The sequence below is a fragment of the Salmo salar genome, chromosome ssa28 (assembly GCF_905237065.1).
Source record: "Salmo salar chromosome ssa28, Ssal_v3.1, whole genome shotgun sequence".
Classification (NCBI taxonomy): Eukaryota; Metazoa; Chordata; class Actinopteri; order Salmoniformes; family Salmonidae; genus Salmo; species Salmo salar.
In genome coordinates, this window is record NC_059469.1 from 8,872,501 (window position 1) to 8,882,902 (window position 10,402).

General features: G+C 42.4%; 1 protein-coding gene across 3 annotated transcripts in view; it reads right to left on the minus strand.

The window, feature by feature from the left end:
• The window catches only part of LOC106589438 (protein quaking-B), a 16,762-nt gene extending 6,975 nt beyond the window's left edge, over positions 1–9,787 (minus strand). For 2 of the 3 annotated variants that reach the window (XR_006762570.1, XM_045710214.1), the window contains exons 1-4: positions 9,070–9,787; positions 5,754–5,905; positions 3,773–3,889; positions 946–1,089 (exon numbers count right to left, since the gene is read on the minus strand). Coding sequence is in view for 2 of the 3 variants with exons in the window: in XM_045710214.1 (XP_045566170.1) it covers positions 946–1,089; positions 3,773–3,889; positions 5,754–5,905; positions 9,070–9,217 (561 nt within the window). In the remaining variant the exon portion in view is untranslated. The remainder of the gene's footprint in view (positions 1–945; positions 1,090–3,772; positions 3,890–5,753; positions 5,906–9,069) is intronic. The other variant, XM_045710213.1, reaches the window with a different exon arrangement.
• Between the last annotated feature and the right edge of the window lie 615 nt (positions 9,788–10,402).

Sequence of the window (10,402 nt, forward strand, 5' to 3'; positions counted from 1 at the left end):
GCTGCCACCCCCGTGCTTCATGGTTGGGATGGTGTTCTTCAGCTTGCAAGCCTCCCCCTTTTTCCTCCATACATAACGATGGTCATTATGGCCAAACAGTTCTATTTTTGTTTCATCAGACCAGAGGACATTTCTCCAAAAAGTACGATCTTTGTCCCCATGTACAGTTGCAAACCGTAGTCTGGCTTTTTTATGGCGGTTTTGGAGCAGTAGCTTCTTCCTTGCTGAGCGGCCTTTCAGGTTATGTCGATATAGGACTCATTTTACTGTGGATATATACTTTTGTACCTGTTTCCTCCAGCATCTTCACAAGGTCCTTTGCTATTGTTCTGGGATTGATTTGCACCTTTCGCACCAAAGTACGTTAATCTCTAGGAGACAAAACGCGTCTCCTTCCTGACAGCTGTGTGGCAGCTGTGTGGTCCTAAGGATGAACCAGACTTGTGGAGGTCTACAATTTATTTTTCTGAGTTCTTGGCTGATTTCTTTTGATTTTCCCATGATGTCAAGCAAAGAGGCAATGAGTTTGAAGGTAGTCCTTGAAATACATCCACAGGTACACCTCCAATTGACTCAAATGATGTCAATTAGCCTATCAGAAGTTTCTAAAGCCATGACATCATTTTCTGGAACTTTCCAAGCTGTTTAAAGGCACAGTCAACTTAGTGTATGTAAACTTCTGACCCACTGGAATTGTGATACAGTGAATTATTCGCGAAATAATCTGTCTGTAAACAATTGTTGGAAAAATGACTTGTGTCATGCACAAAGTAGATGTCCTAACCGACTTGCCAAAACTATAGTTTGTTAACAAGAAATCTGTGGTGGTTGAAAAACAAGTTTTAATGACTCCAACCTAAGTGTATGTAAACCTCCGACTTCAACTGTATATAAACACACACAAACACACACATATAATTATAGCATGAATCTCATGGCACTCACGGCTGGCACGAGTAGTTTCTTGACCTCTACGGTAGCTCTTTGTAGTTTGATCTGAGCTCTGTTGTGTGTGTCTTCCACTGTGATGAGTACATGGAGCTCCTCACTCAGGTGTTCCCAATTAGGTTTCCCTCTGTTCAGCTCCTCCTGATACACATTCAAAACAATAATATTCCCAGAAGACTGTCCACATTGACTTTAGTTCTGTAACAACACAGCAGCCATTTTACTGTAAGTGAATAATCCCCACTCATGGAGAAGGTCAGAATGTCTACCCACTCTTTATACCTCTTTCAACTCATTTCCCCATCTCTCCCTCTCCCCCCGCTTTCTTTCTTTCTTTCTCTGAGGTGTGGGATTGATGTATTCTCATGAGAGGTAGATGGAATGTCTGATGATATGCTCCACCTGCCGTTAGCTGCTCCACTGGAAGTCTGACGCCCTGGCCAGAACCAAAGAACCAAAACCAGCGGAGAAACAGACGGACCCAGCTCTTTTCACCTCTACTCCACTCCATTTAGAATCTAGTGCCAAAATAAATATACCATGATATGTGTGTGTGTGTGCATAGGTGCATGCGTGCCTGCATGTGAGGCTGGCAGGTAGCCTAGCGGTTAAGAGTGTTGGACTAGTAACTGATAGGTTGCTGGTTCAAATCCCTGAGCCGACTAGGTGAAACATCTGTCGATGTGCAATTGAGCAATGCACTTAACCCTAATTGCTCCTGTAAGTCACTTTGGATAAGAGTGTCTGTTAAAATGTGTGGTGTGTGAGCCAATGATGTGCAGTAGGCCGGGTAGGTCTATGATTATGTCATAAAAAAAAGCTGTTATGGAAAGCCAAATAAATCATATTAAAAAAATGTTTTTTTCTCAATGATTCTGGTGGTTTTTATGCTCAGAATCTAAACATTTGATAAAACTGTATCACAACCTCAGGAAAGGCACCAGGGTATGCATGCCTTCATTCCCATCCATTCAAATCCATTAAAACCGTTACTGACTCCAGTTGCTGTTAATTACCCTTGTTATGTGGGTACGCCTGGGGTAAACTCTGCACATTTGGGTGTCTACATAATTTTGTGCTTGCATCCTTTGAACTGAACAAAGCTAGCTAGCCAGCAAAAACAACATGACAAATGGACACTATACTGCACCTCAAACAATTTTCAAGTTGGATTTCCAAGGAAAACTTGGTACACTTCAGAGAGGGAGACCAGCACCTGCGCTTCTTGACTTTCATCAAAGGAAGAGACAGAAAATCATCAGATCGGGACAACGACACGCTGCTGATGGCCTCTGGATATGATACCTGGTTGTCAAAGGCATCAAACGGCTTTCTGCTGATGGTCTAAGTGGAGATTTCCAGCTAAACTGATGCACTCTTTTGTGATCTGCAGAATAAAATAATGGCCATGGGGTTCTGCTGTGCACATATCAGCGCCAAAATGAAAGTTGTGGATGCTCAGAGACAAGAGTTTGACCACCAACAAGCTCATCCTTAAGGACAGACGAATGGACTTAATTTAAGGTAGGCCTATATGCATTTCTCCTTTGCAATTTGCGGGTTAGGCTACTGTTGAATGAACATGAGAATAGACAACATCCATTTGATTTATCAAGCTAGAATTTAGTTTTGATGAGACTTTTTTGACGTTTGGAACTGCATTTTTCAGTCATTTCATTTCAAATATGGACATTTCATTAGAACCTTATTTATTATACACTGAATATACCGAACACCTTCCTAATATTGAGTCGCACCCCCCTTTTTGATCGCAGAACAGCCTCAATTCATCGGGGCATGGACTCTACAAGGTGTTGAAAGCGTTCCATAGGGATACTGGCAAATGTTGACTTCGATGCTTCCCACAGTTGTGTCAAGTTGGTTGGATGTCCTTTGGGTGGTGGACCATTCTTGAAACACACGGGAACCTGTTGAGCGTGAAAAACCAAGCAGCGTTGCAGTTCTTGACACAAACCGGTGCGCCTGGCACCTACAACCATACCCCGTTCAAAGGCACTTGAATCTTTTGTCTTGCCCATTCACCCTCTGAAGGGCACACATAGTGTACACAATCCATGTCTCAATTGTCTCAAGGCTTAAAAATCCTTCTTTAAGCTGTCTCCTACACTGATTGAAGTGGATTTAACAAGTGACATATCTTTCACCTGGATTCACCTGGTCAGTCTGTCATGGAAAGAGCAGGTGTTTTGTATACTCAGTGTATGTGTGTGTAATAATATTCCACATAATTCCACACATATTATTATTATGTGTGTGTGTGTTTACGTGTGTGTGCGTAAATCCATTGTGAAAGTAAATTCATTGCATTGCAAACTATCCGGATAAAATGTGTGTGTAATAATATTTCACATAATAATATTATTAAGTGTCTGTGTGTTTGCGCACGTAAATCCACTGTGAAAGGCTGGAGTTTCCGTTCCAAACTATACAGATGAAATGTGTCCATATGCTAGACTTTAAAAGTGCCACCTCTCAGTTGTTACTGTGGAAGCTGCATCAGTCTATGGCTGAGCTGAGTTGAGCAGTGTGACATTATGTCGGATGATATGAAATATGCCGCCATCGGAGGCTATCGCTTGTGTATCTGGGCTACATTGGTATTTACATTTGTTGAAAATTGTCGGTCAATTTCGGTTAAGTAGCCTATGTCAATCTGGTTGTTTGAGCTATCTGTTGTACTGTATGGTGAAGCTGGGCTTCATCAAGGTTTATTTGTGAGTAAATCTGGCTTTGGTAATAGCCAGTGCCTACCCAGCCACCGACCTCACATCATTGGTGTGAGCGTGTGATTGTGTGTACGTACCTTCTTTTTATCTCTCATGGATCCTTTCCCTCGTACCATAATCTTGCAGCCTGTCTCTGCCTCCAGCTGTTTGGCTGTCAGACCCCTCGGACCCAGGATCCTACCTACAAAGTTAAACTACACACACACACACACACAGAGAGACAGAGAGAGAGAGAGACAGAGAGAGAGAGAGAGAGAGAGAGAGAGAGAGAGAGAGAGAGAGAGAGAGAGAGAGAGAGAGAGAGAGAGAGAGAGAGAGAGAGACATATTTTAAGAATATGTAGGGCCAGGAGTTGGCGGCTAGCCATGAAATACTCCTGGCCTTGGTTGGTAACTTGTTCATACTAGCTAAGTAATACTCCTGGCCATGGTTGGTAACTTGTTCAAACTAGCTAAATAATACTCCTGGCCGTGGTTGGTAACTTGTTCATACTAGCTAAGTAATACTCCTGGCCGTGGTTGGTAACTTGTTCATACTAGCTAAGTAATACTCCTGGCCGTGGTTGGTAACTTGTTCATACTAGCTAAGTAATACTCCTGGCCTTGGTTGGTAACTTGTTCAAACTAGCTAAGTAATACTCCTGGCCGTGGTTGGTAACTTGTTCATACTAGCTAAGTAATACTCCTGGCCGTGGTTGGTAACTTGTTCATACTAGCTAAGTAATACTCCTGGCCGTGGTTGGTAACTTGCTCATACTAGCTAAGTAATACTCCTGGCCGTGGTTGGCAACTTGCTCATACTAGCTAAGTAATAAGACATATAATATTAAATTGAATACTCTCCCAGCACGGGAGAAATAAACTGAAGCCTGTACGAACGCACGCGTGTGTGTGGTGTGTGTGTTGTTGGTCAGTTTGGAGTGTCTATTGTCCATGAAATCACAAACAACGGACTCACTCCAAAGTATGTAGTTGTCGAAAGAATTTGGTATATTGACATGGAGGGCTGTAGAAAAATCCTGCATGTCCATTCACTCTCCAGGAGGAAAGCTGGCCACAACTGATTTATTGAGCGCTGCTGCAATAAAAGTCTGTTGAAGCCAGGATGGCACAGACAGAGAGATTTCTTATCTTTTTGCATAATGCAATCTTCATGTTAATATTTAATTTCTGTTCTTATTGTGCATATGTGCGTGTGTGTGTGTGTGTGTGTGTGTGTGTGTGTGTGTGTGTGTGTGTGTGTGTGTGTGTGTGTGTGTGTGTGTGTGTGTGTGTGTGTGTGTGTGTGTGAGTCAGGAATAGGTCATTGTGTGTGTTGGCTGGTGGTGAGGCTGGACACTTTTAACCTTATCTGTCACTGGAGCTGAGAGATTAATAAGACAGCTGCCCCTCTCTCTAGCTCTCTCTCACACCCTCGTTCCCATCTCTCTCCCCATTTGTCTTTCCCTGTGTCTCTCTACCTTTCACACCCTTGTGTCTGTCTGTTTTTGTTTCTCTGACCCCCCACTTCTATATGGGTGTCAACGCATTCTCTTCATTCCTAAAGAACTTTAACACACCCACATGCACGCACGCCCACGCATACACACACACACACTAGAGAGAGGAGCTATTCTGTATTTTTAGCCCTGATCTCATCTGTTCCATCGTCTTGTGCGAGTTTGTGTGCATGCTTCTGCATGTGCCTGTGTGTTTGTATGCATGTGTGTGCACGCGCGCGCATTATCCAGGGTTACACTGCCATTTTATCATGTGAATGAAGAGAAGCTTCTGTCATCACCTCTATCTGATGTCCTCTGCCATACATTCTAACCCCCTTTTATAAGGGCTGGGAGCTTAGAAAGCAGCCCTTCCCCCTTTATTGCTACCCCATCTGTGTTAACAAATCTGAAAGGACCAGACAGGAGTAACAACATGGGAATGGCTCTACCTTACCCTCCAATGGGCTGGAAGTTTCTGTTGTTATGGAAAGGGGTTGATTTCGGTATTGATTTTCTGTCACTCTGGATAGACACTGCAATAAAGTCTACAAAGAGTGAAAAAAGGTATGTCCACTCACGTCGGGGTACTCTTTGACGGGCACGTAGAGCTTCTCCTGCAGCTGAGCCACTGGACCAATCCCATTAGGCAGCTCCTCAGAGTTCCGCCCCTCGGCGGCCACACCTCCATTCATCGAGTCGTTATACATGTCCTTGCGCACTCTACCTATCTCTGATGGAGGGAGAAAGAGAGAAGAGAGAGAGAAGAGAGAGAGAAACAGATCCTTTAGAACACACACACACACACACACACACACAGACTACCCTGTGAAATAACCATGACCTGATGGAAGCAGAGTGATAACTAAGTGTGACCATAGTAATAATAACTGGAACAGTTAATTATGTAAACCTATAATCACAACAGCTTTAAGCCTCTAATAACACACCTGACCTCACACGTAAACCTGATTATTACACAGACACTTGACAGTACACCACACACACACACACACACACACACACACACACACACACACACACACACACACACACACACACACACACACACACACACACACACACACACACACACACACACACACACACACACACACAGTGGATGAGGTGTCTTGGATGAGACAGCCACAGTAGTTAACCTGACACAATATGAATAATGTGGCTGTAGGACAGAAAGATAGACAGTGCGTGCATGAGTGTGAAAGTATGTGCATGTTTGACCATGGTCCAGTCTATAAATACAGACAGCTCCAGATAGTGTAATGGCAGGTTGAAGTGTTGAGATAAATCCTAGCTCAAATAACTCCCCCTCTCTTGTCTTCCTCTCTTCTCTCTTACTACCTATTTTTTCTCTTTCTCCCCCTCCGCTTTCCCTTTGTCAAAAACAACACCATGACCATTGTTACCCTGATCAATAATTCCACATAACATCTTATTGTTTGTTTCATGTTGTTTGTCTTGTTTGGGGTGTGTTTGGTTGTTGCGGTGGCGTTCCTCTTGAAATACTACAATCAATGAATGAATCAATCGACCACACACACAAACAGGTGTGTGTGTTGAAATTGTAAATATTGTGAATTGGTATGATTGTGTGCAAGGCTCCCTTGAAAAAGAGGCCTTGGTCTCAATGGGATTTTCTGTTTAAATAAACGGTTTGAATACACATGATCAGTTTACAGGCTCTCTAGCAACCTGCATGGTGTTCAACTTGACCAAGTCTGTGTGGCTTTGTGTTCAAATACATACAGTCTCTGCACGCCCTCCCCAGTCAAATATTTTCAGGCTGACATCCCATTGGCCGTGTACTGAGCCTCATGCCTGGCCGGGGATAGGGCGCCACATTCATACACCTCGCACATTAGGTCACCGGCCTAACAACTGTCCATTTGTTCACAGCACTCAGTGCCTGGTGTGTGTATTATTGTGTGTGTGTGTGTGTGTGTGTGTGCGTGCAAGCATGTGTGTGTGTATCTCACCGTACACTGTAAAAAAAAAAATATATTGTTGTTTGAACTTTAAATCTTCCCTGTCAAGTTGTCCGGTGACACATTTTCCTAAAGGAAACTCTGAAATGGCATATTGTTTTTATGAAGATTGTAGAATATTCACATTCAAATCTGTCGGCAATTGGATGGAAGCCTAGCTTGTGCGCTAGTCCAGTGTCACTTTGATTATGTCTGCACATCATTGTTCACCAGTAGCCCACAACACCTCAAGAATAAGCTACCAGCCAAACAGGCTTGTAAGAACTGTACTTAAACACCCCTTAAACTATCTAACTATCACGTAGCCTACATATCAATACATACACACAAACTATCTACAGTTTGTTGAGCTTGACGCAGTTTATTTACCGTGGTGTTAACACAAACCATGATATTGAATTGCCCGAAGTGGGTATGTTTTGTTTATTGGTTGTGTGGTGCATTGGCACAGAAACCTGTTAGTGGAAAATGTGTTGCATATATTTGATATAATTATAAATATGTAATGAAACAGGCAGGGAGAGTGAGCTTGTCTGGGGCGGTCGGCGAACCCCCAACCTTCTGGCCCGTAGCCCTGCGTGGCATCAACTGTGCTACAAAAGCATGCTGAAGTGGCAAAGTCCATATCCACGTTTAGAAAACACAGGGTCGCCAGTTATTATTATTTGTGGTCGTAAACAATATTTAAAGTTAATTCTACGAGGGGGGAGGGTGTTCCAAGTATTTTTATATCCAAGGGGAGGGTCATGTGAAAATATTTTTTACGTTGGGGAGGGGGGTGTATTTTCTTTTATGACACCTTGAGTACATTTCAATCCGTCTCATATTATTATTAAGTAACTGGTTCAACAGCCTTTCTTTTTTTTTTTACTCAACTTTTTGGTCTAAGTGTTACCTGAACTAAAAATAATACTATAATTCAACTAGAAGCTATTATTTGGGAATTTTACCTAAAAAAGGCTGTGGAACTAGCTACACTGTTTTTAACATATAATGTGTTCAATTTACATATTTGACACACATGATTACATAGTGCATGTATACAGTAATTCATATTCCACACCTGGGATTAGAACTCACAGCCTCTTGGTTTCCGACATTCCAATCTTCCTGCTACGCCACCATGTGTGTGCCAATGACTGATTTCACCTGTATTGCTACACTTTGCACTCCAGAGTAAATCTCAGCTCGGTTAAAAGTACACTCAAGAAAAAACATTTTATTTATCATAGTGATTCAGGAGTAACATTAAAACAGAGTAATATAATTAGACAACTATACAGAAAAAAACTACAATTGCTGAAATAAGTAAGTCAAATCAATGTTAAGAGAATAGTCAGATTAACTGATAATCGACACAAATATGGTGTGTAGCAGGAAGATCAGAATGCTGTGAACTAAGAGGTTTTGAGTTCAAATCCCAAGTGAGGACATGTTGAGTAATAATTACTGTAAATTAACATGCACAATGTAATCATGAGTGTCAAATGTGTAAGTTGAAAACATTGTATGTTAAAAGCATGTTGTTTGTGTAAACAGTTGCATAGCCTTTTTTAGTTTTGATGCCCAAACAATAACTTGTAGTTGAATGAACATATGAGACAAGTTGAGCAAACACATCATTTTAAATTGACATACTTTTTGCATACGTTAAATCAAGTTGGAGCTAAATTTGGGCCAATATTTTGTTTTTAGTTCAGGTAACACTTGGATCAAAAAGCTGAGTAAACAGAAAAAGGCTGTAGAAACAGTTACATAACAATAACCGTTTTTTTTTTTACAGTGTAGCCTATACCATGCAATATAATTGACATATCCACCTACTAATATTAGACCTAGGCTACAATGTCTTTTGTAAATCTATAAATATGTATTGAGCCTACACACTTACCTTCTTCTAGGAGCCGCTCCAGGTGTGTGAAGATGCCAGTGAAGTTGGGCAGCGAGCTCATCACCTTCCGGTCCGTCATCAACTGCATCAGGTAGTCCGGGCTGGGCCTTGGTCTTTCCCGGACCTGCTCACTCATCTCCCCGACCATGGTCACACTCACAACTCAAGTCTACAAAATCTAGGCGCGACGCTCTGCAATAAAAGTGATGTCCAAAAATGTTGCCTCGAGCCCCAGCCTCCGATTCTGTGATGAGTTTGTCACTTACCGCTCTGAGTATTCGGCAGTCCCGAGGTCATGCGCTAAAAAGATGGGAACGAAATAACGAGAGGCTTGGAAATAGTTGTTGTTGTTTTTTAACTCCGCTCAGTTGATTAGGCCTATACTCTCGCAAAAGTTAGTTGGTGAAACTCGTGTCCGCCGTTTCTTTTAGCGAGTTCTCTTCTTCGCCGTTTCACAGTCAGATAGAAGTGCCCTAGTGCCTTTTCACGCTCTCTCGGGGTCGGTTCACTTGTTTTCTCCCCTTCACTCCTACTCGCTCATGTCCGGTGTGTGTCGGTATTCAGACCCTGTCATATGACCAAACATCACACTGCAAGAGAGAGAAAGAGGGAGTGGGAGAGAGAGACCGAAATGGGGTAGTGGGTGGTACCAGAGCGCGCTGTGTGTCCCCGAAGATTCGATTCAGGTGAGAGGGCATGCTGTCTCCCCTCTCTTTCTCTCCTCTCCTCACACACGCACACACACACACACACTTAGAAGATGAACTGTTCTAGATGACAATGTCAACAATGCTATTTGTCCAGTTGCACTCAGAGGTATGCACACCTGTTCTACCTTCAGTTGCTGTCTGTCACTTGGGGATCTCTGAAAGTGTGTGTGGCATGCAGGTGGTCTGTCTCTTTCTTTCTTTCTTTCTTTCTTTCTTTCTTTCTTTCTTTCTTTCTTTCTTTCTTTCTTTCTTTCTTTCTTTCTTTCTTTCTTTCTTTCTTTCTTTCTTTCTTTCTTTCTCTGTCTCTCTCTCTGTCTCTCTCACACACACACACACACACACACACACACTTTCTTTGAGTAAAATGCTAAATTAATGTATACTTTGGATAATAATGCCTTGTAATTGGCAAGAATGTATGTGTGTGTGTGTGTTCTGGCTCTGTAGACTAGCTGACTCTAGTCTTTATCCGCCACAGCTGTCTCACACTGTCATTCCTCTGTACACTCCAACACAGATATGCAGCATACAGAATATTAATCAAAAGACACAAACTCGCACACATATACACCACACACAGAGAAAGAATAGTAATCTCAGATTGAGCTCCCATCTCACCCCAC